The sequence below is a fragment of the Jaculus jaculus genome, chromosome 6 (genome assembly GCF_020740685.1).
Source record: "Jaculus jaculus isolate mJacJac1 chromosome 6, mJacJac1.mat.Y.cur, whole genome shotgun sequence".
Classification (NCBI taxonomy): Eukaryota; Metazoa; Chordata; class Mammalia; order Rodentia; family Dipodidae; genus Jaculus; species Jaculus jaculus.
The window spans coordinates 23,957,399-23,983,789 of NC_059107.1; the positions used below are offsets into that span (position 1 = coordinate 23,957,399).

The window sequence follows — 26,391 nt, forward strand, 5'->3', positions numbered from 1 at the left end:
CATACATTAGTGGATCCACTGGGCTATGGATTGCCAGGGTTCTGTTCAACATAGTGAATCATTTCAGCCCTTGCCACAGAGTCAGGGCCATTCTTACCCTTAGATACACCCCCATAGTCTCCCTTGCAAAGTCCCCATTGTGCGGTCTTTAAACCGTGGCTTCAAAGAGAGTCAGCTTCTATGACATTATTCTGCCATTTACTCAACACATCAGTGAGAATGCCCAGAAACCAACCCCCCAGATCTTCCTTCTGTATAGATTTCTTTCTCTATTATAAAAGGTAACCTCCCTGTGTTTTTATCACAGAACCAAATTGGGAATTGGGGGTGGAGGAAATACTGATTTAATAACCCTGCTCAAAAGGTCAAAGTTCTTAAAGATAAATGAATTGCAAGATGCAAAGCTGCATTTGCTGAATACATGGGAGAGGCCAACGACGTGACAAGAAAGGTTAAAGCGACCTTCTGCATACAGTCATTGGGCGAGGGGAAAGTACTGGAACCATCACATTGCCAGCCTTGGAAATTTTTTTTTTCTCCCCAGGAAAGATAATACATGAATGGAATTTCAAATAGTTCCTCAACTTTCTAACCCTCCCAGCCAGTCTTATTTAAATGCCCCAAGCCAATTAACTATGCAACAAAACAAGTAAGCCACATGGAAGGATGTGATCTTCCCCTATTGATTTCTGCTAGCCAAAAACTGATGGGACCGAGGTGATTCATATGATGTTTTCAAAATAAGAAATGGAATGGGAACGTCTAGATCAGCACATTTTATTCCATTTAGCTCTTATACCTCTGATATTCATCACAGTCACAATGTTCAAACAATTCACCGCAATGGCCATGCCAACAAAATCAATAGTTGCCATCCTCCATTTTTTGCTCCATAAACATTGTTGTACTATTAACAAAATTATGCAAGAAAACGAAAGGACATCGTTGTGAGATCTGGCTCAATGATGTCTGCAGGAGTGAGAAGCTGATGAGAGAGGAACTGACATATTAGTTTAAGTCAGCCATGTTTTCATGTCAGCTTCATAGTTGAGTCATTTTTCAATGACATTTAACTTCATAAATGTAATTCATGGTTCTTCAGGGGTTCATAGAACATACTGTTTGTAAAACTCCTTGACCTCCTTTTTATCCTTAGGGATAGAAATCGTATTCACAACCCTCTTTTGTCAAACCTACAGAGGGCCCCAGACTAAATGAGTTCTAATGATTTCAGCTGCCAAGGGGCTGATGTTTCAAAGCACAGGGTACTTAGCTGGTAAAGGCCAATGTCCCCCTTTTAAGTATAACACCGTTTCTATTTATAGAGCTTCATAAAACCACATAGTCCCTCCTGCCTGCTAAGGACTCTACGGACATGGCCAAAAAGGCCATCTGATGAAACTAGAATCAAATTTAAAATTCATAGCAAAATTGTTCCTCTTAAAATTTGAATTCAGTTATTCCATCAACTGCTGTAATTACACAGCACTGAGGACATATTTACTGGTACCACTGACCAGAGAAAGAGTTGGCTCATATTTCTAGATGCTATAAATGACCCTTTTGATGACATTCTAGTACTAAGCTAATAAATCCCAGTGGACTGTCCTTTTTGCTTCTTACCATAATTCAGGATAGAGAAGAGAAAGCCAATTTATCTGGAAGAAAAATCTCTCTTTCTCTCCCTCTCTTTCTCTCTTTCATCATGTATATGTGTGTATTACTTTTTATTATTATTACATCCTCTTTTTTTTTTTCAATGTAGGGTCTTGTTCTAGCCTAGGGCAACCTGGAACTCGCTCTGTAATCCCAGGCCAGCCTCAACCTCACAGTGATCCTCCTACGTCTGCCTCCCAAGTGCTGGGATTAAAGGCGTGCACCACATACTTACTTATTTCATCCTTTTAAGGCAAAAATGATGGTATATTTTTGAAGGCTCCTGGCTGTTAACACCTCACCAAACATTTTAAATAGCCAGTTATAGGTTGAGAGCCATTGTTTAGGGACACACAAGATATTTTTGTGGTTGTTTTGGTTTTGCTTTAATAGAAATGGGGAAAGCATTTAAAAAATAAATAACTAGAGTTTTAGGATTTCCTTTAGTAAAAGATTTACGGCCATGATTGGTTTTCAATGAATTTGCTCATATTTTGCAGATCCCAAAATGCTTATTATTTCCAAACGCAAGAAATACCACCAGCTAGGCATAGTGGCATACACTTGGAATGCCAGCATTTGGGAGGCTGAAGTAAGAGGATCACAAGTTTGAGACTAATTTGGGTGAGATAGTGAGTTATAGGACAGACTGGAATGCATAGTAATTCTCTTGTCTCAAAGGAGGGAAGGCAGGGAGGGAGGGAGGGAGAGAGAAAGAGGGGGAGAAGAAGGAAGGAGAGAGAAAAAGAAAAGAAATAGCACCATTTGTCTTCCTAATCCGTCTATCACACTGGAAATTTATCCTGCTAATGACAAAGGCCTAGAGCAAAATGTGTCATTCGTTCCTCCAGCACCCCTATGCCCAGCATGCAGCTTCCTCCTTAAGGCCTCTGTGTGGCCAAGCTACTCAGTTCCAACTTCTATCTGGATATGTTCCCCCACCCTCACTGCAGCCAATTTGAAGGTATCTGAAGGGGTGCTAGCACCCAGAGTTCTAGTCCCAAGACAATGAACAGAGATTTCCACTCTAAAGTGATAGTAAACATTAAGGAATGTTGGCACGAACATCCCAAACTAATACTAAATTCACTTCACTGAAGGGAAAAAGAGTCAGGTATTTTTTTCCCATGGCTCAGACAATTTGGAACTTGCTTCCATAAATAATATCTTCCTAAGAATATCCAAGTTGGCTCCTCTGAAATATCCATAATGCTGAAAATTATTTTTGCCTCAGGGATGTTCAGTGGAAGCTCCATGGAACACTGTGATTTTTTTAAATGTTTTATTGACAGCCTCCATACAGATACACAATATACCATGATTATAATCCCCTGTCACCACCTTCTATGGTCTCCCCTCCTTTATCCCCCCTCTACTGAATTCCTTCTTCACCTAGTCTCTCTTCTATTTTGATGTCATAACTTTCCCCCTCCTATTGTTCAGGTCTTGTGTAACTAGTCAGCCACTGTGAGGTCATGAATATCTAGGCTACTTTGTGTCTGGAAGACAGCATTGAAAGCACTTCTCCCTTCCTTTGGGTCTTACATTCTTTCCTCCACCTCTTCCACAATAGTTCCCTATACCCTGGAGGGTGTGAGAGAGATGTCTCACTTAGCACTGAACATTCCACCATCACTTCTCAGCACTTTGATGTGTTTTGAGTCTCCCTAGTGGTCACTCCCATATGGAAAGAGAAGTTTCTCTAACAAGAACGGAGAAAACGAAGCTGGGCGTGGTGGCACACACCTTTAATCCCAGCACTTGGGAGGCAGAGGTAGGAGGATCACCGTGAGTTTGAGGCCACCCCGAGACTACATAGTGAGTTCCAGGTCAGCCTGGGCTAGAGTAAGACCCTACCTCGGAAAAAAAAAAAAAAAAGAAGTGAGAAAACACCCTTGATATATGGACATAAATATAAATATTTAAAGGGCAGTTTGGAGGACATAAGACATCCATGCAACCAAACAATGGAAGAAGTTTCCCCTGCTAGGGCTTATGCCATCCCCAGCCATAGACTTTTAATTAGGTTTAGAATGTCAGACATGAATTCCTTCCTGTGAAACAGGCCTCAAATCCAATCAAAGAGCAATTGGATTTCCTCATAACAGACATGCCACCAGTTGGCACATTTGGACTGGTTGGCCAACAATGGAACTAGCAGAGTCCACTGCTAGTTAAGACCATTGATGACTTTTCTCCCACAACACGTTGCATAGGTCTTCCCGGCATCGTGACAGCCAGTCCAAAGGCTTCTAGCTCAGCTCCAGCTTGATTCCTCCATGTCCTATACCCAAAATATGGGAAGACTGTGATTTTTAATAAATCATAGTCTTCAGGACTGATGTCCCCTGGGAATATATACTTATGGCTTAAATAATTCAAATAATGTCATATTTAGAGTCTTTGTGTTGTCAGTATTAAAACTCATAGGCCACTGCTTTGTGCTAAAATAAGAAGAAGAAGAAAAAAGATACCCAACATGGACAATAAAAGAAAAAAATGACACCTTACAGTAAGCTTGGACCCTAAGGAGTTGCTATCGCCATGAATTATTTAGGGACCAAAAGTCTTGCAAATTTCAATCTTGACACTGGGCGAGGAGAGAAAACAACATCTCCTCTGAGGATTCGAACCACAAAACAACACTAATACACACAGGGATTGAATAAAGTCAGTTTGAGCCGCCCCCACTCAAAACAAACTCCCAAGGACAGAACTGGAGGCAGTCTCGGGTTGACTGGGCCTCATGCCAGGGGATGGCAGAAGGAGTGCTTCCATCTAGGCAGGCCTGACGCAAATGACAGAATGAGGCGACAAACCTGCATTTCTGCGACCCACAAGGCAAAGGCACCACTCCTCAGTCCAGGCCACATAGGGTCGCACTTCTGATCTGTGTACCCTGGAAGCATTCCCCAGGACCCTCTGAGGAAGCTGGTGTGCCAGTTAAAGACCTGTCTATCCAGTATGTGGCTGGCTAGTGTCTGAGGTGTGAGACCGTATTCCCACATTAAAGGGCCTGTCCCAGGAACTAGCCATACCTGCTGAACTGAGCTGATTCTAGAGTTATCATCAAACTTCCTCTGGACGTCCTGCCACCCTGATTTATAAGGATGGCCAAAATATCAGAACATGAGGCAGCCAAGAGTGGTAACACATGGAATCTGGCCATTAACTTGTCTGGTGGACTGTCTGGTAGGGGGCCAGTATCATGACCAAAGATAGTCACCCATCCAGTTTAGCTCATGTGGCAAGAGAGCCCCTCCAGATAGGTGACATACCCACCTTCACCTCTTCCACCCTTCACACACAGTCACTCCCTCAGTAGGTGTGTGCTCAGAGAGCAAAAACTAATTTTAGACTTAGCCTAAGTGAAACTTAATTAGGAAAGTGAGTCATTTAGAAGTTTCATGGGTTTTTCTTTTTAATCTTTTGTTCCCTTTTGAAGTCAAGGAGTCATGATGTTACAATGAGCCTCTCAACTTTTCCCACCTAGAGTGAGGGTAATCGGGCATGTCCATACATACAGAGACAGCACAGGTATTTGGAATCCTGCTGTGGGTGCCTCAAGATCTAAGGCTGGGAAATATAATGTACTAAAAGTGGTATTACACACATCTACATCAGTATAGAGCTTCAGGCTGGCTCTTCTTAACTCTGCTTCTCAAATCTCAAAAAAAAGGGGGCTAAGGAGAAGGCTTGCTTGCAAAGCACGCTGGCCTAGGTTCAATTCTCCACTACACATGTAAAGCCAGATACATAAAGTGGCACGTGTGTCTCGAATCCTTTCATAGTGGCAAGAACCATGGCATACTCATACACACATGGACTGACTCTCCCTCTCTCTCTCTCTCTCTCTCTCTCTCTCTCTCTCTCTCTCACACACACACACACACACACACACACACACATTCTCTCATTCACTCTTTCACTCCCTCTCTCCCTCTCCCCTCTATCTCCCTCACAGATATAGAAATTTAAAAAAATTAAGTGTGTACTAATGTTTATACATTTTTTTTGGTCCAAGATAGGGTCTGATATATCCTTGACTAGCCTCAAATTCTTTATGTAGCTAATGATGACCTTGAAATTCCGATCCTCCTGCCTCTACTGGGATTACAGGCGTGCACCATGATGCCAGTTTATTTGGTGCCCAGGGCTTTATACATGCTAGGCAAGTACTCTACACACTGAACTACCTCCATTGCCTTTATTTAGGCCATTATCTACACGGTTCAAATGCATATGCATCTTTCACTGTATGGAATACATACTGAGTAATACATTTCTAAATTTGAAGAGAAAAACAAAAGATCTTGGTTGTTTTTCATACTTTGCACATGTTGAGATTTGGTGTCCTGACATATAAAAAGCCTTTTACTTTTATGGGTGTCAAGAGACCACATCAGTTATTACCTGGGTGAGCCCATTGGCCTGCATGCAGGTGTGAACTTGTGAACCAGTGGTCTGTCCAGCAGAAGGCTCGTGGCCCTTCCCCAGTGAGTACTCAATGCTCTTTCTCCTTCTCGTTTCAGTCGACTGCTTGGATCCTACTTGCTCCAGCCATGGGGTCTGTGTAAATGGAGAATGTCTCTGCAGCCCTGGCTGGGGTGGTCTCAACTGTGAGCTGGCAAGGGTCCAGTGCCCAGACCAATGCAGTGGGCATGGAACCTACCTCCCTGACTCGGGCCTCTGCAGCTGTGATCCCAACTGGATGGGTCCCGACTGCTCCGTTGGTAAGGCAAAAAGAGGTTTCTCGCTTTCTCCACATCCATGCCCTGTGTCCCCTCCCGAGCTGGAGGGGTGGGGATCTCATCATTATACCCAGCTTGGGGTGAGGGACGTTGGCCAGTCCTGTGGTGCCTTTCTTAAACTCTCTTCTCCATAGCTGTAGAGCCTATAATCTTTGGGAAGGGAAAAAAGACAATGGCCACGTTGAGTCTTGTGCCTCGTTGGTTACATCATCTCAAATGGATACGAGCCCTGGAGGGATGTTTCTATTTGCATTATAGGTTTTCTTATGTACTCCCTAAAGGTGCTGGGAAACAAAGCAGAGCTGTTCAGTCCCAGACAAACTGAATAGAGCATCCTAGAAAACGGAAAAGAGGCTCCCTCGGGGCGCTGTGTGAACACGTTATAAAGCTCTTTAATTCTCCAGTGACAGGAAAATAATGAAGTTGTGCTGTACACTTTATTTCCATAAAATTAAGAGTATGTGTCTTCCTTCCTGAGTGACCTTAAAAATGGAATGGTTCAACAGTTCAAACGGGTCCCAGCCTTCCCCAGAAAGGTTCCCCCTTCACAGTGACGAGTGCCTATCCAACAAGCGATCATCATGCCGCCCCCCCCCCCTCCTCAGGGTGGTGAGACAGCTGTCAAATTACCATGGCAATCCGGAAAGGGAGAGATGTGAAGCTTTGCCTACAGTGGGGAAGAAATGAATATTTCATTCCAAAAGGGAAAAAGAAAAAAAAAAAAGAAGAAGAAGAGTTAGCCCCTTTGCTTCATCTGTTAGTGGTCCTGGCAGAACTCCTCGGGGGACAGGAGGAAGCCAGAGTCCTAGTCCCAAGGCCCAATTGTCTTCAGACACACTACGACCTTGAGTGAGTCCCGACCATCCTGGTCCAGTGTCCCCCTCCCCAGGCCTGACAAGCCATGCCTCCCTCGGTGGACTGTTGTAAGGATGAATGTCTGGCACGTGCTTGTCCTCGCGTGATGGGTCTGGAACGCAGGAGAGTGCATATCTGTCTGTCTGTCTCCTCCCTACCCACAAAAGACTTTGAGCTCCTTTGAGAAAGAAGCTGTGTAACATGGCAAATGCAGAGACATCACAGCGGTCACCATTGCCACAGATGCAAATCTAGGGGACACGTGGGGTCACAGGCAACATGGCGATGGAGTAGCAGGGTCCCCAACAGGACTCCATGGGCTTGGGCAGTTGAGGCTCTTGATGGGAAGGAATCACAGCTAGCCAGGGAGGCAGGATCCACCAGAGCTCTGAGTGCAGGCGGCTACTCCCGGGTTAGCTTGGCCTACCCAGGATCACACTGCCTGACCTTCTCTCAATGGCCCCAGCGTCTAGAAGAGCTACTGTCACACTCTAGTGAATATCCAAATGACCCAGAGGACTTATTAAAACACATCGGTGAGTCCCACTTGCAAAGCATCTAATTCGCTCAGTCCAACCAGGGCGCAAGAATTTGCATTTCTAACAAGTTCCCAGGTGATAGCTATACTGTGGGTCCAGGGGTTAAGAACCACTGCTCTACATAAAGGCAGGTGGTGGGGTGGGGAGAAAGAAGTCAGAGAATGAAGGTCCAACCAGTTGGAGGGACAAACGTGTGGAGATATCAGGGCTGCTGGGCCTCGGGGCCAGCTCCAGGCCCCTGTGTGTGCTCGGGCTCCGTGAAGGACTTGGCCCACCGCGGTGTTGAGCTGTAATCATTGTTTGTCTTCCAGAAGTGTGCTCAGTAGACTGTGGCACTCACGGCGTCTGCATCGGGGGAGCCTGCCGCTGTGAAGAGGGCTGGACAGGCGCAGCTTGCGACCAGCGCGTGTGCCACCCCCGCTGCATTGAGCACGGGACCTGTAAAGACGGCAAATGTGAATGCCGAGAGGGCTGGAATGGTGAACACTGCACCATTGGTAGGCAAACGGCAGGCACCGAAACAGGCACATATTGCTTTATTTTCATAAATCGTAGATCAATAGTGACGATCGCGCATTGCAACTGGCTGTTCCCTCAGGGACACATGTGCCCTCCCCCATCCCTGCTGCCTCTGCAAATCGCCATGGGCATCATCCCGGGAAAGGGGGGAGTGAAGTCTCTCGCCCATTACAAAAGATTTTTCCCCTTTTGTTTCGGGAGGAAAGAGACCTGACCAGATAACAAAACCTATCCAAGCTGCGGATCTTGGGGAGGGAGAAATGCACAAGCATGGGAAACTGACAGTGCCTGCTTTTAAGCCTCAGAAATCACTGTAGTCTGGAAGTCCTCCCTGATCTCTGCTCTGCGGGCTGGGTGTTGCTGAACCGTGTTAAATGCTTCTCTGGGTAGCCAGGCACCACGGCCATAGTCCCAAGTGCCTTCTCCCTCTATCCAAGGCCTTGTGGTTGACCCAGAGCCTCTCTGTCCTCACTGCCACCAGTACACCTTTCCTCTGGTCCCATGTCATTCTCTATTTAGACACCTTTGATATCAACTTCTTGACCAATACTATTTTTGAAGGTCTGTCCTGTGTTAAGAGGTAGTCATTTTGAAGCCAGGGATGGTGGCTCATTCCTATAATCCCGACAATCAGGAGGCTGAAGTGGGAGTTTGAAGCCGGCCTGGGCTACCAAGCTACCAAGATGCTGCCTCAGGTAGAAAAACAAAACAAAACAAACCATTCTTGAAGTTTCTTTGTTTTGGGTTTTGATTGAGGTTGTTGTTGTTTGTTACGTTTTTTTCTTTCTTTCTTTTTTTTTTACCATTCTTAAATTTGGGGAGAACATTAAATGGGCCAGTGTTATGCCCAATCATCTCTTTGATAGACTATTAGAAGCCAGTGTATTTTGACTTTGCCACACATCTCAGATAGTTAGGATTTCACTGTGACAACCTGAGCAGGTTTCACCTCCAGCTTTTGCTCCTGGTTAAGTAGGTCAGTTCAAGCATCCTTTCCATTGCCAGGCTGAGCTAACCAAACCACTGCTTGTGCCCCCACCCCCTCAAGTTACTTTTGGTTCCAGTCATAAAGTCTGGGGTCCTGCCCTGTGTCCTAAACCAAAAACCCAAGCCACAGCTTGGCCACCAGGAGTGAGAGACAGGGAGAGGAGCTTACATAGGGCTGACTGATGAGGTCAGCCTCAGTTTCCCATGCTGTTCATTTGGGTGGTTAGCAGAGATGAATGAACTGACTCTGCACTCAATTGGCCTCAGTTTGATCTAATTGGGCATCCGAGGAGCAGCGTGTCAATCAGGGCCACGGCCCGTAGCACTGGGACCCTGCTGGGACAGTCTGTTGGCAGTGAATTGTTTTGGCAATCTCTCAATGACCTCCAGGTCCTGCTTCCCCCACAGCCGCTCTCATCTTCAGCTGAGGGATAATTCAGCAGACTGTCAGGGGAGGGATGTGCACAGCCACAGTGAAGCTAGTTCCCTCCACTCATCAGGGGGTTCCTCCTGTGTGCCTTTGCATGCTCTGTGTGATTTAAATAAAGCCTTTTCCCCACCCCCACCCCAATAAGCTCCTCCCTGCCTAAATTCTTTCAACACCCCTGAGGCAGATAATCCCACTGTCTCTTCAAAAGAAAAAAATTCCTATAACCAACCTTCCCCTTTCTTTGCTCTCCCCTTCCCTGTCTGGGAGGCAGGGCACAGGGTTAGGGTCTGTCCCTACAGGGAAGCTTGCTGGTTCTCTCCTACTCCAACCTATCTTCGGAGAAAGGTCATACAAGGGTTGTACAGGTGAATTAGGACAGGAGTTGGCCAAGTACAGCCAGAGGGACGAACCTGAATGGCTGCCTGATGTTTCTATGGCTTACAAGCTAAGAATTGCTTTTACAGTGAGAAAGCCTTGACAGAAATCCAACAACCAAAAAAGAAAAGTTTTCTGACATGTGACAATCCTATGAAATTCAAATTTCAGTGTCCATAAACAGTATTGGTAAAGGACAGCCACACCCATTCCTTGGCATCTTGTCTGTTTCCCTGCTTTATCTCCAGCAGTCACAACAGGCCAAAAAAAAAAAAAAAAAAAACACAAAGCCAGTTATTATCTGGCCCTTTACAGAAGAAAAAAAAAAAGTAACTGAGCTGTGAATAAGAAAATTTCCCAAGTCTATCTAAAGAGAGAAGTGAAAAGGGAGGCAGGCAGGCGTGTCCCCATTAGGAAAGGATACCAACTGGGTCTTAAGGGATATCAGGGCCCAAGGAAACCAGTGAGACCCAGAAACGATGGAGTGGGAGTGAGAACAGAGTTGTCTCAGACAGGACAGTGACAGCTTTGATCTTGTGGAGATGGTGATGGCCAGCCCAAGAACCCAGGTACTTCAGTCAAGCTGTCCCTTTGGGAAGTGACCTGGAAAAGGGCATCTGTGCTTCTTAAAGTGTTCATCTCAAGTTCCACATCTCTGTGAAATGACCTCCATGAGTTCTTGAGGCCTGTCAAAGAGATACCAATTTATATGCCACGTAAAGCTCCGAGGACGGAGAGTGTGCTGGTGCAGGGAGGGCCCTTGCTCAGAAATACGACGTCCTGTGACTTTTGAGTTTCTTCAATGAAAGTTACAAAGCTCAGAAGTGCCAATGCCCTTTCTTGTGAGAAATTAGGACTCTGGTTTTCCTAATAGGACATGAGCTACCTCCTCTTAGCTTTGCTCACTGGCTTTTCTCAAATGTCCCTTTGTTGGTGAGGTTTGCTACTGGGACACTGGAGAGATGCTCATCCATGCATAATTGCTTCTGCTTTTCAACCTCTGGCCCCAGAACTGTTCCGTGGAGTTTTAGTCTTTTAGTTTGAACAGATACTCCTGTCATTTCATTTAAAGTAAATGCCATGATTTACAAGCCCGGAATGAGTCCTCTTCCTTGGGGAGACTGACAGTCAGAGGAAAGGGAGGCATTTCCAGCAGAGCCTCAAGTGCTCTATTTTGAAGGCAGAAAATAAACGAGAATGAAATGGCACTAGTCAGTAAACAATGGGACAAGGCAGCATGGTGAGTGGTTGGTGTTGGGTACGCAGGTTGTCTGTGGCCTGTCTTCAAAAGGGCGTAGTGAGGTTGTTTTCTTGGGGTCATCGCAAATAGTCAACTGAGCAATTCACATCGGCACTTAGGGACTGCACACATTGTGCTGAGGGAAACAAGGAGGCAGGAGGGAGGAAGGACAGGATGAGAACAAAAGCACAGACTTGAAACATCAGTCAAGGAGAAGCACCAGGATCTGTCCATGTTTGGCCAAATGCACTTCCAAATTATTTCGATTTGAAAATTGAATACATATTGCCCCAGATTTGAATAGAAGGCATAATATTTCAGTGTTAACTGTTAGAGCTGATTTATCTACCTAACATCAGTTATGCTACTGTTTTCTAACAAGTTAAATATAAGGTATGGCTAAAACCTATAGAATTGCACAGATAAAGAAATATACTTTGAATCTAAATCAACCATATCTTTGGAATATATTAGCATTATTTGGATAAGGTATAGTTTACTCTTATGAATAAATCAAAAAGCATATTGGGCGGTTAGAGGAGGTTTCTTCTTCAAATGTGATTTTAAAAATAGATTTTTGTTCCTATAACCCGGCACCTGTCTATCATCTGCCACCACCCCTTATTAATGTTGAGGATTTAACATACGAAGGCCATCCAATGGCTATAGCACTGCAGCTTGAAGGAGCTGCAGAATTTTTATTGAGTCAAGTGGCTATGAACTATAATAAATTCAGATAAGCATCTCCCTTAGAAAGAGGTGAGTTGGATAGTGGTGTGTTTGGACAGCAGAAGAAAGAATTGAGCAAATAGGAGAAAGAGAGAAAGACAGAAAGGAAGGAAGGAAGGAGAAAAAGAAAGAAAGCAAGCACGCACTACTAATGCTATTGTCAAGGGAGCTGCCGGCAATTTGGTGGGAATGGCATACTCTTGGGGCCCTGTATCCCCCCCACTGATTGACACAAACTGACACGCCGCACCATCACTCAGTCCAAAGCTGGTGAGCTGCTCACAATCTGGTCAGTGAACATGTCCACAGTAGTTATTCCAACCTGTGTATTTTACCTGTGTGGTCCTGACCTCTGATGGTGTCTCAGAATCGTGACGACTTGATTCCTGGGGCCACGTGGGGCTGCGTGACCTGAGCAGGTGGCACGTGTCAAAAGAGTTTTCTTTTCCATCTATTGCACTGGGCCCTTCTATTTTTCCTCTTTAATTGATTGGGGAAAGGAAAGGGTTCTTGTGATGTTAATAAGGAAAATGAATCTTTACCCAAGGTAAAACCAGCCGTGTGACAATCCGATGTGCTGATTAAGTGATTGTCATCAGAAGACGAGGTTAAAGTCCAAGAGGGAGAAAGCCTCCGAACAATGGGGAACAGGCTTGGAAGAAAGCTGCTGTTAAAATTAACCAACTTCACACAAGGCCAGCTGCCTCTGCATCTCATTCCAGTTTCTATCCAAGTTACGGGAACTTTTTTTTTTAACCATGTAGCTATTGTCCTTGGACATTGGAGCTTCTGTGGCTCTACAAATGAATTCAAGTTGAGATGAAATTAGCCACTGTGGAGTCATCCTTATCTCCAAGTCCATGGAAACAGCTCATACCCTGATTGGTTAATTAACTTGATCCTCCAGGGGCTCTTATTGGAACTGTCTTCAGAGTTCCATTTTTTTCAAGGTAAAAAACTTGAAGTTTTTAACCTTTCACTGTTATAGACAAACTCTTAGTCAGTAATCCCCCAACCTGTACACACTCATGTGCACTCTCTCACACTTGATCCCCACCCCCTGTCTCACATACACACACACACAAACTGGCAATGCTAGACCTCTGTTGCAGGCAAGGAATCTCACATACCCAGAATTTCTTTTGAATCTGGACCACATAGTGTATCTAAAGTTTCCTACCCAAACCCAGAACAAGAACCAGGATGTAGAAATGACAGGGGCACATTTTCAAATCAGTGTTAAAATGTTAAGATAAAATAACAAGAAGTAATTTCTTTATCCCGGTTGCTAAAGAAATACTTTTGGGCTGGAGATATGGCTTAGTGGTTAAGGGGCTTGCCTGCAAAGCCAAAGGATCCAGATTTGATTCCCCAGGACCCACGTAAGCCAGATGTACAAGGTGGCACATGTATCTGGAGTTCATTTGCAATGGCTGAAGGCCCTGGAGTGCCCATTTTCTCTCTGTTTCTTTCTCTCTCTCTCTCTCCTTGCAAATAAATAAGTACAAATAATTTTTAAAAATGAAATACTTTCTGTATACATTAGAAAATAGACAAGATGGCTAGAGAGGTGGCTCAGCAGTTAAGGTGCTTGCCTGCAAAGCCTAAGGACCCAGGTTCAATTCCCCACTACCTACATAAAGCCAGACGTGCAAAGTGGTACATGTATCTGGAGTTCACCTACAGTGGCTCAAGGCCCTGGTGTGCCCATTCTTTCTCTTTCTCTCCTTCTCTGTTTGCACACACCTCTCTTCCTCTCTCTCTCTCTCTTTCATAAACAAATAAATGAAATATTTTAAGAAAATAGACAAGATGGTCACAAACTTTGTCCTGACTTTAGGACTTGACATTCACAACTTCCTCTATGATTAACTATTTGTCCATGAAATGTGGTCCACTCAGGAAAGAAAACAGGGAAGTACACTGGGTGTGTTAGCTTCTGGGGAGAGTGGCTCAGATTATCCCCTGTTTCAGAGGAACCAGGCAGCGTATTAGTTCATAGCCCCAGCGGCAGGAGTGGAACCATCACATAGTCATCTACTTTTTGTTGTTAACTCATTAACTATTCATTTTTAATTATCTTTCATTCTACCTCCCACCCCAATAACATCATGCATAACACAGCCCATACCTACACATTCAATGCTCAGACATGGGTAGAGCTAGGAACCTCCTTTCCCACTAGATGTCTTAAGTGATCTCTCCCCTCTATATTATAAGTTCTCAGTGACAAATGAGAGCTAGAGAAAGGCCTTAAGATTCCCTCCCCCACCCTCTAATAAATAAGTAGAAATAAAATAGTTTGTTTTTTTTAAGGGCTGTAGAGGCCGGGCATGGTGCAACATGCCTTTAATCCCAGCACTCAGGAAGCAGAGGTAGAAGGATCGTCATGAGTTCGAGGCCACTCTGAGACGAAAGATGGTTTAGCAGTTAAGGCACTTGCCTACGAAGCCGAAGGACCCAAGTTTGATTTACAGAACCCATGTAAGCCAGATCCCATGGTAACACATGCATCTGGAGTTTGTTTGCAGTGGCAGGATGCCCTGGCATATCCATCATCCATTTTCTCTCTCTCTCTCTCCCCCTCCCTCTCTCCCTTCCTCTCTTATATGAATAATAAAAATACAATATTTTAAAAAAGAAGCCAGGCATGGTGGCACATGCCTTTAATCCTAGCACTTGGGAAGCAGAGGTAGGAAGATCACCAGGAGTTCAAGGTCACCCTGAGACTACATAGTGAGTTCCAGGTCAGCCTGGACTAGAGTGAAACTCTACCTCAAAAAAAAAGGGGGGGGGGTGTACTGGAGAAATGGCTTAGTGGTTAAGGCGCTTGCTTACAAAACCAAAGGACCCAGGTTCTATTCCCCAGGACCCACATAAGCCAAATGCACAAGGGGGTGCATGCAGCTGGAGTTTGTTTTCAGTGGCTGGAGGCCCTGGCATGCCTGTTCTCTCTCTCTCTCTCTCTTTCTCCACCTGCCTATTTCTCTCTCTCTCTTTCTGTCAAATAAAGCAAATTTAAAAGAATTTTAAAAAGATTCCCTTCCCCACCGTGGGGAAGGTCTGAGAGAGAGTGACACACTGATAGAACAACAGAGGAACATTTTTAAGTAGCCAATATTTTGGCTAGAGGTCAAGCTGCATTGTAAAGCAATTTTGTTGTTGCATGAACATCACAGAATGTATGCTAGAAAACTTAGATGATCTATGTTGTCCACTTAGTAGACTTAGTATGGTCTCCTAATGGGTTCAAGAGACATGGAGAGCAGTAGGTGAATGAAGCCATGCTGGCAGAGCATGGTGCACTATGAATAACTGAGTTTCAGGGCTGGAGAGATTGCTCAGTGGTTGAGGCACCTGCCTGCCAGGCCGAAGGACCCAGGCTCGATTCCCTAGTGCCCATGTAAATCCAGATGCACAAGGTGGCACATGTGTCTGGAGTTCACTTGCAGTGGCTAGAGGCCCTGGTACACCAATGTGTGCATGCACGCTTGCGCTCACTCGCTTTCTGTCTGTCTCTATACGTATACATATATAGATAGATAGAGATATCTAGATGATAGATAGATAGATAGATAGATAGATAGATAGATAGATAGATAGATGCCTCTGCCTAAATAAATAAATAGCATAAGTGAGTTTTTAATGAGGACAGGCATACTCTGAAATAAAAGTTACAAGTGTAGTATAGTAAATCCATAGACAAGTAACGTAGTCATTTATACCAGATATTATGTCCTATACATAATTATATGTGTCCTACTTCTATGTCATTGGCATCACAGTGGACTTGTTTAAACCAACGTCACCACAAACATGTGGCTAACACATAACTACAATGTCACTAGTTGAGAGAAAATTTTTTTAATAACTACATCAGTATAACCTTACTATTGTCCAATATTAATGAATTTTAATGTTTCAAGAACTCTTGCTTTTTATATTAACTTTTATTTTATATTAATTCTAACAGGTTATTCTCTTTTACACACTTGCTCCAGCTGCTGTCACCCTGGGGCCCTTCTCAGATAGGTTATGGTGTTCACTGTAAGGTTATGAAGGCCTCAGTCAGTCCCTGTGGGGCAGCAGGGGACCATGGAGAGAGAATTTTTTTTAATTTATTTATTTATTTATTTATTTGAGAGTGACAGACTCAGAGAAAGACAGATAGAGGGAGAGAGAGAATGGGCGCGCCAGGGCTTCCTGCCACTGCAAACGAACTCCAGACGCGTGCGCCCCCTTGTGCATCTGGCTAACGTGGGACCTGGGGAACCAAGCCTCGAACCGGGGTCCTTAGGCTTCACAGGCCAGCGCTTAACTTCTAAGCCATCTCTCCAGCCCGGAGAGAGAATTTTTAACTCTTACAGAACCACCTTCAGGCATGTGGTGGTATCTTGTCAACTTAAACCTCCTTATGTAGTTTGATAGACTACTCCACAAAAGCAAATAACTAAAAATGGTTCACAACTCACAGAACATACACTCATAGGAGAGGGTTACCATAAGAAAGAGTCCATACTCAAAAGAAAGGAAAACACATAGCAAGAAGGTCTGTTGAAAAGGTTGGAATGGGAGTGGAGAGAGAGCTCAGGAGTTAAGGTAATTGCCTGCAGAGCCTAACAACCTGGGTTCGATACCCCAGGACCCATGTAAATCCAGATGCACAGAGCGGTTCATGCATCTGCATTTCATTTGGAGTAGCTAGAGGCCCTAATGTGCCCAAGTCTCTCTCTCACACACACACTCTCTCTACACTCTCTCTCTCCCCTCCCCCTGCCTTTCTCTGCTTGCAAATAATAAATAACATATTTTAAGAAAAGAAAAAAAAGAAAAGGTTGGATGAACTGCCCTGGGGTATACTGAGTGCACACAGAATGGAGGCTGTGGTTCTAGGCTCTCTTTATGGGCATGAGTGCATGAACTAGAGACTTCAACCTGAGAAAGGTGAAACAAAGATGGCCCTAGAGAGCCGAACTCTGGGAGCTATTGTGAGGGACATCTTCCTCATCTCTCAGCATCTCACTCTTTATGGTCTCGTGGGGCAGCTCTGTCCTAGGCTTGACTTGCCACACTCATTCTGTGTGCCCTAAGCTTAGAGTTAGGACTAGGAAGTCACCTTATGGCCCAGACCTCACTTTCTTCATTTGGAAACTATTGGGATTGAACTACATGTTTTCTTTCTAGATACATTATATGCAAACCTGAAATGCTTTTCATTGTCTACAAATATACTTCGTTGAATAGTTAGATAAGGTCTTTAGAAATATAAGTAGTGAGAAAAAAATATAACTAGCACATCAAACTCGTGATTATATAGGTGTTATTGCTTAGGGATGTGGTGCAAGTAGGTAGCATTATTAGGCCAGGGTAAATTTAAAGAAAAATATTAAGTAAATAACAGTGAAGATATAGCAAATATCACAAATGCACTATGCAATTGACTGAATTTAGAACACGAATGAGGTAGTCTCTAAGGGTCCATCCATTTCCAGAGTTTTATTGCTTTTGGTGTGAATGGGCGACTCTGATGCAATCAAGCCCTTTTCTCTTCTCTCAGGCAGGCTTTCAATGTAGACTCCCATCGTATATACTAAAGACCTTATGTCAGAGGAACACATACCACGTGTCGTCCTCAGAGGACGTGTTGAATTATGGACGGTAGTGACAGGGGCTTTTGTTATTAGTTCTTTGTCCATCAACTCAGTTCCAGTTCATTCTTAGTATACTCGGGGAATCTTTTCGAACATTGAGCAGTGTTCTTGGATGGATGAATGGATGGAACAGTCCGCCCCCACTTTAGCCATGTATATATGTTTTTGAAGAGTAAGAGAAGATGTGACCACAGAAGTTCACTTATTTCCATCCCCTTTGCTGGGGCTTAGAGAACCACAAGCATAAATAGGAATTGCAAAAGGACACAAGGTTTTGTGTCTGTTTACCTGAACTCAAGTGGGAGCTTTTCTAACCTTGATCCACCTCAGGTTCTTTATCTGTAAGATAGGCTTGCTAAATAGTCCCTACCTCTTTGGGTTGAGTGCACAGAAATGGCTTTATGCCCATCCTTATGTTGTGAGTACATGTCATTATTACTGCCACCATGATGTCATCCTAATGTAAGCTAATGGATGGGCAAAGAAGGGAACACTGATTACAGTTGTTCACTCATGTTTATTTTTTTGTATTTTTATTTATTCATTTGGGAGAGAGAGAAAGAACACAGACACACCAGGGCCTCTTGCCTCTGCCAACAAACTCCAGATGTATGCACCATTTTGAATGTGCAGCTTTACTTGGGTACTAGGAAATTGAACTTGGGCTGGCGGGCCCAAGAAAGTCCCTTTGCAAGAAAGTCCCTTTAACTGCTGAATCATCATCTCTCCAGCCCATTTCTCCCATATTCTTTTTCTTTTAAGTATTTAATTATATTTATTTATTTATTTGAGAGAAAGAGAGGCAGATAGAGAAAGAGAGAATGGGCACACTAGGGTCTGGATGCATGTGTCAACTTGTGTATTTGGCTTAAATGGGTTCTGAGAAATCAAGCCTGTGTCCTATGGTTTTACAGGCAAGTACCTTAATCACAAAGCCCCATTTCTCCCATTTCCAACTAGACCTTCATAAATCTTCCTCTGACCCATCAGGCAATTAGTGGCATGTCACAGATAAGCTGTCCCTATCCATTCCCCCAAAGTTTTGCTCAACAACCTGCTGGCACCCAGTTCTCAGTGTGAACTACAAACTGCATCTCTTGGCTGGAATTGAACCTGCTTGTTTTGTCAAAGCAGTTAATTCTACGAGAAATCCAAGATTTATGTTATGTTAATAGAAACGTGGCAAAACTGGGAACTGCTACTTTGGGCCAAAGGTTCTTAACTTCCACCTCTTAGGTTTCTGGGAGAACCAAGAGGCCTATGAATTTGCTTTTAATTCTGGATTTTATGTAGATGATACATATATTTCAGAAGAAAAAAACTTCTTTGATATATTATTTGTAAATTCTACTACTATTGCTAAATAGAAAACAAAACTTAAGTCCTTTTTAAAAAATATTTTTATTTGTGGACTTACTTGCAAGCGGAGAGAAAGAGAGAGAAAAAAATGGGCACACCAGGGACTCCAGCTGCTGCAAACAAACTCCAGATGCATGTGCCACTTTGTGCATCTGGCTTTATTTAAGTGAGTATTAGGAACTGAACCCAGGTCGTTAGGCTTTGCAGCCCCAACTTAGGTCCTTTAAAGTCAGTGTTTCTCAAACCGGAGAGCATAGACATGTCCTTGAGCAGTGTAGGATGATGTAATGTTCAGCTTTAAGAAGAAATCTGGTAAACCGGGATGTGGCTCAGTGATAGAGCTTTTGCCTAGCATGCATGGAGCCAAGAGTTCAATCCCCAGTACTGTGGGAAAGAAAAGAAGATGGTGTCTGTCATTTCTCAGGTCAGAGGACACTGCCAGATCCATGGCCCTTAAGACATACTGTCCCAGTCTCTCTTTGGCTTATTCCCTGTCGTTCCTCATGGCTCTGTGTGGCATGCCTTTGCTTGTGCTGGCTCTGGATATCACAGCGTAACCCAAGAGTTTTGACTTAGACTCCATCAAGTAGCATGTGTGCCTTCTGGAAAATCAAGTGTCATTGATTCCTCATCCTCGCTCAACCTACTAAACCTCACAGTTGCTCTCATTCCTAATGTGCTACAGTCCCTGAGTTCCTCTGAGGATGACCCATATGTCACATCTAGGGCCCCTCTATAATTCCTCATCTCATCTCCTGGGCTGTTCAGAGCCACACAGGATACCCCAGATGTTCATCTCAGAAACAGATTCTTTTTGCATTTTCTCACAAGTTGCCTGCCTAATGGAGTTCAGTCTTAACAACCCTCTTCCTTCCCAGCATTCCATTTCATAAGCTTTTTAAAAAGGATTGCCTTTTTAGTACCCATTAATTGCACGAAATAATGGGTTTCATTGTGATATTAAAAGGACTGCCTTTATTGCCTTTGCAAAGTAGGGTGCCTCCACCTTAAAAACCTGTCAGTCAAAATTGAAACTGATTGCTTGTCTCCTCCTCCTTTTATCACGTGCTCTTAAGCATCATTATAATCTGGCCTGCAAGAGGCCATTAGCCATTTTGGATCTTTTCCGTTTGCAAATTTTGCAGCTAGGCAAAATTTTAAGTATTTCATCATAAACAGTCTCCAGATAATTAGAATGGATTAAATTACAAGAGAAAATTCATTTAGTTAATCTTTCTTCTAATTAAAAATATATCCATAGTTTTAAGTAAAGTGTTTGTTTTTAAAAGCATATTTTCATTGTAATCAGGAAGAGAGGGGCCTCTCTGGTCCTTGGTGATAGGATGAAATGGCTGCAGTGTAATTAAAAGCTAATAGGCAGTGTGTTTCTGATGATTGAAGTCCTTAAGGAGGGAAGACAGCCTCATCCCCCTGGCTGCCACAGAGGAATTCTACAGACAGCCTCATCTGTGGTCTGTGGTGGCATTGCCTTCTTTCTGTCCTTAGCTCACTGAAGATGTGGTTGGCTCCCTGGACAAACAAGTGTCAAGTGAGAAGATAATTCAGTAAGGATGTGTCTATCCATTTTGCCAAATGAGCTGGGGCTATAGTCCAAATGAGGCTAGTGTCACTAGTGGGTGACAAGAAGCATTTTCAAACTGCAAGAGAGAGAGAGATTCTCTCTTAGCCCTTCTGGGCATCTAGTCCAAGCCAGGTAGAGCTTAAGCTGCCTCAGTCTCCACATGTTTGTCTCACAAATCAGGAACCATTCATATCAGCCCATCCCGGCTGCAAAATTCACTCCTCACTCTGACTCCCTAGGGTTTCTAAAAGTACCCGAGAGTGTCTCATATCATCTAGTCCACTGGGATTTTTTTCAAGCTTGGTCTCTTCACTGAAACCTACTGCCTACAAAAATCTTCTTCTGGGAAATCCCATAGAAGCCAAGGCTTGTGCCAGGAAGGTGGCATTCACTGCCAGCCTGTGGCACCCCCAGTACCTACTCTCCTGAAGTTTCAAGAGAGGGGAGAGAGCAGCACCCACTGCCACCCTGCACAGCTGGTCCCAAGTTCCACTGGGAAAAGAGTCCTTCACTTCTGCCCATAGCATCTCCCCTGTACATCAAGATTCCATCCCAGGCCGGGCTGTAGAAAAGAGACCATGGAGTCCTTTGTGAAGTTTCCTCACCTCTCATCATCCTTAGACACACTCCAGAACCCAAGGTAGTGGAGGGTGCTTGGAAGTCTTCTAAACACTGCCAGTCTCTGAGTCACAGTTTAGACTTAATCAGGACCCCAACCATTTAAACAAGCAGCTTTCTAAGAACACCCTTTCCCCCTCATTTCATTGAAGGGTAACTATGAATGAAAGCGTCCCTGGTGTGTCTCTCCTTCACACTAAACATGCCACAGCTGGGAAGGAGAGAGAACCATTTACATATCTCCTAAACCCCAGGTTCTAAGCAGTTCCTGACCAGGCTCTTAAAGCTGCTCACCTAAAATACATGAGACCTACATCATGTGACTCAAACTGCGTAATGTAAACATTCCATGCCAAGAAAGGAAGAGCTAACCTTTGAGTGACAGAAAGCCCCATGAAAAAGTCGAAAGAACGAAAGAGCTGAGTTTCATGGGGCTCAGATTCCAAATGTGGCAGGAGCACTCCCTGGTCAAATTAACAATGAAGTTGCTTAGAACTTGGCCCCGAGGTCATCTGTCTAAAGCTATATGCAAGTGATGGGCTCCAAGAAGTGTGAATTGCATTTCTTTATTTTTAAAATTATGCTTTTAACTTCAAAAGGGATTGCCAGACAACCTTGAGTAGGTGTCTAGAAATAATGCCAGGGGGTGGGAAATCTGAAAGATTAAAAAATAACCACCTCACAAGCACAGAGGAAATGTTTGTATCTGATTTCATTCCATTATGTTAGCAAGCTATCGACAACCTTGCATGTCACTGCATCCAAAACACTTTTCTTAAATACTATTTTTTAGAATATTTTCATTTATTTATTTGCAAACAGAAAGAGATTGAGAGAAGAGAGACAGGCACAGAGAATGGACACACCATGGCCTCCTCCAGCCACTGCAAACAAATTCTAGATGCATGTGGCCCTTTGGGCATCTGGCTTTACGTGGGTACTAGAGAATTGAACCCTGGTCCTTCGGCTTTGTAGGAAAATGTCTTAACCACTGAGTTATCTCTCCAGCCCCAAACACACTTTTTCTAATGACATGAAATTCAAAGCAGTGGGTTGGCTTTGCAGAACACATCCTGACCACAGACCAATGAGACCACTTCTCTGCTTCGCATGTGTGTGAACCCAGGGAGCCCGAATACCCTGATTATTACAATCCCCCTGAATAGGGAAAAGCGAGTGAAAATATTGGTAGGGGATGCAAGAAACTAGCTTTGCTCAATTAATCTGGGGATGCAGGCAAGCCAGCGTGAGTCCCTTAGCATGTTGCCATCAACTTCTCGCCATACTCTGAACATGATTTAACTTGTGATTTCCATATAAGAAGACCAAGAAAGATCTGTACCCATACAATTACTGACCTGCTGTCTTGGGGCCTGATGAAAGAAGTGTGATCATATCATTTAAAAAAGTCGATACAGTGAACAGTCTACCCAGAATTGAACAGCTTGGCGCTCACTACCCACATCAGACCCTGCCGCAGACTGTCAGCCTCACACGGCTTCCCTCTTTCCTAACCATTAACACTCGTGATCAACACTTTACTATTGTCACTTGTGTGTGTGTGAGTTCAGATATTGGAGAGGTGTGGATAAATGTATATCAAAAAGAGTAAATATGGGGGCTGGGGAGGTGGTTCAGCCAATAAAGTGCTTGCTGTGCAAAGCATGAGGATCCGAATTCAGATCCAAAACCACATAAAAGCCAGGCACAGCTAGAGGCACCTGGAGTTCCAGCACTGGGAAAGACAGATCCAAGAGGATCCTGGAGGCTTGCTGGCTAGCTAGTCTAGCCAAATCAGTGTATTTCAGGTTCAGTAAGAGACTATTTAAAAATAAAATAAAATAATAAGATAGAGTACAATTGAGAAAAAAATGCCTTAACATCAACCTCTAGCTGCCACCTGCACTGGCACACACGTGTGCCCACACACACATATGAACACATACATACAGCCATGCACACCACACAAACACACACCAAATTAAGAAAAGGATTAAATGTCTTAACAATTGCCATCAAGCAGCTCTGGCTCCCTATCACTTGCAAAATTGGATGACCTTTGACAAGTTATGTATCTTGAATAAGCTTCCATTTTTCCTAGCTGACCTTTGGTTGGGAAGACTTCATTTACTGAGAAGTACTTAATAGCACAGTGCTTAATACTTCATAAATATTAGCTTAAAACTCAGGGCTGGAGAGTTGGCTTAGTGGTTAAGGTGCTTGCCTCCAAAACCAAAGGACCACGGTTCGATTCTCCAGGACCCACGTTAGCCAGATGCATAAAGTGGTACATGTGTCTGGAGTTCATTTTCAGTGGCTGAAGGCTCTAATGAGCCCATTCTCTCTCTACCTCTTTCTCTCTCTCAAATAAAATAAATTTTTAAAAAATCATCAACATAGGGCTGGAGAGGTGGCTCAGCAGATAAAGGGGCTTGCTTGCAAAACATACAGCCTTAGTTTGATTCCCCAGTATCCATATAAAGCCAGACACACTAAGTGGTTTCAGTACTACACACACGCACACAAACAAAAATGCTGCAGAGCTAAGCCTCAGGCATTAACACAGATATCTGCAGCCTTCGAGTTATTTGTTCCAAAGGTATCTCTGTGGGTCACCTGGCTTCAAGCCCTTCAAGTTAGGGAGTGTGCAAGGAGCGATGATAATAAGAGATGTGGCCCACTTAGCTGTAGCCCATCAATGGAAAACCATCCATGTATCATTCATGCCAAATCTGGAATCCACACCTCACTTGTATAATTCAAGCTGAGCAATGACAGGTAGATTTTAACATCTGTGAAGCATTTATTGAGTGCCGAATGTGTGCAATACCACACTGGGTGTGACACGGGAGGCCCCTTTCTGAAAATGTCTCTAGGGCAGCAGAGAACAAGGAGAAAGTGGTAGTCTGTATTTCAGACCTTGCCAGCCTTTTTGCCCACATGAGACTGAACTGTGCTGACCCAAGATCCCCTTCCTGGTCTAATGCTGGCCTCCACGGGTGACCCTTGCTCACAGCTTCCATAGAGATAAAACTGATGGAAAGATGGCAGTACTAGAATGTCAAAGAGGAGCTTGAATTCATTGATTACACGGTGTCACTGCGTAAGAGAATGCGGTCAGGTATGAAACTGTGTGGGTGCATGCAGGTGACTCGTAGTAAGTGTGCATTTTCCCGATATGGAGGAGACCCAGGTAAAACAAGGGACAATGGAACCTCATTAAAATTTGATTTTCCCTCCTATCCTTTTTATCTTTTAATCCTCCGTGTCTGGCACAACTTGTTCTGTTAAATAACACTCATTAATTAAATCTCATCTTCTCTTAGCTCTATATTTTTGTTTAGCACAAAAACTTTCAGATGCTTATAATCTAATTTAGTTGGATTACTGCTTGTACATCTCTAAGTAAGAAAACTTGGAGCTTTTAGGATGGAATTACTGACAAGGGAGGGGAGAGGGAACGAAACCAGTCTTTTCTCATTTTCTCTTGGTACCTGGGCAGGTCTTTCCTCTGTAAGGGGAACTGGCCTAGATTTGGATAATGAGGGCACTACGAATTAAAGATCTGTGTTGATTTAGGGAAGGGGAGGGAGGGCAGAGCCAGTAGAAAGAACTGTAAACTCAAATGTCTATGTGAGCCTGAGGCAGGGGCATTGTGAGTGAGCAAAGAGGGACTCGCGGTGGACTGGGAGACAAACGCCCTAGCCGCAGTGGGCACGAACCAGCCCCGGTCTCATGTTGCCCTGTGGAAATCCAAGCCTAGTTTTGTTTTTTGGGTTTTTGTTTTTTTTTTTTCAAAAATGACCAGTTTTTCAGTAGATGCCAAAAAGCAGGATTGTCAAGCCTTTTCTCCCAATTGTCCAGCGTTGGCAAGTAATTCAACATTTACGCAAATGCTGTTTAGGCCATTACAGCCAGGACTGGGAACCAAGGGGAGTGCCCCTGTGTGGTCACCGACCCTTGGCTCCAGGACAGGGTCAGTGGAGTTAGAAAACATCATTTACCTAGGATAGCTGTGGCTGCCTTTTTACTGGGTGCCCCAGCCCTTCTTGTTGACTGGTTTAAGCTGACCAGAGTCTCATGGCCATGGTAGAATGGTGACACTTTGCACTTACATGGTGGATTTTCTCCAAGGAGCTCAAAAGAGTCTGTGTCGTCTCGGTCCCCTCACAGCAAGCCTGTGAAGCCGACAGACAGCGGCTGCCCCCAAACACACGCTGAAGAGCCACAGAGAGTGCCTTGCACAAGGCCAGCCAGGTTGACTCATTGGTTCAAACCCATGGTCTATACAACTGGCAAACCTAGCATTCAGGAAGATGCGCAATGCTCCTCATGCGACCCCCTCTCTCACTTCTTATCTCCCTCCCATTTGCTCCAATGCACAATAATCCCGAAAGCCCAACAATAAATGGAAGCAAACTAAGCCAGTCACCGATTCCTGTTGTGCATGTGAGTGTGTACATGTCTGTGTGTGTGCATGCGCACGCATGTGTGTGTGTGTGTGTGTGTGTGTATGTATGTGTGCACACCTGACCTCTCAACAGGCCCAGCATGGTACATCCGCACCCATTTCCACCCGTCTCTGCACTTATCATTGGTCTACCACCATGCTCTAAAATGCTACTTTTGCAAATATTTGAGGCCTAGAGTTTCCACATAGGGAGTGACAGAGTTCCGGATTCCTGTGTGTTGCTAACCTTGCCTAATAATTTGTGCTTCTTTGAGGCCCCTATTGTCCCTTTCTCTCCCTTAGACTGGTAGAATTACACCTGTGAAGTCTTTCCCTTTCAGAGATGGCATGGCATGCTTTCTCTCCAGCTACACTGGATTAACAGGAGTGGCCATGCAAAACAAGGATAAGAGCCCAAGAGGTGCCTAGTGGAGGCCCGAACAAGAGTCCTCTCTGAATTGCCTTGGATAGCGCTCCCGAGACAGTCAGACTATCCCACGGTTCACTGCAGGTCTTCCGCAGTTGTTACCTCCCCTCTGTGGCTGTGTTCCAGGGCTTGGCTGCCCAGTCCCTCTGCCCTTCCCTCTCCCCTCTGCCCTGGGGGCCTGTGCACTCTCTCTGCCACGGTCTGCTCAGAAAAATTCCTTGGG

General features: G+C 44.3%; 1 protein-coding gene across 10 annotated transcripts in view; it reads left to right on the forward strand.

The window, feature by feature from the left end:
* The window catches only part of Tenm2 (teneurin transmembrane protein 2), a 1,398,763-nt gene that overhangs the window by 1,236,172 nt on the left and 136,200 nt on the right, over nt 1-26,391 (forward strand). For 8 of the 10 annotated variants that reach the window (XM_045152018.1, XM_004661036.2, XM_004661038.2 and 5 more), the window contains 2 exons: nt 6,189-6,389; nt 8,113-8,325. In XM_045152018.1, coding sequence (XP_045007953.1) covers nt 6,189-6,389; nt 8,113-8,325 — 414 coding nt within the window. The remainder of the gene's footprint in view (nt 1-6,188; nt 6,390-8,112; nt 8,326-26,391) is intronic. The other 2 variants (XM_012949310.2, XM_045152019.1) reach the window with 2 other exon arrangements.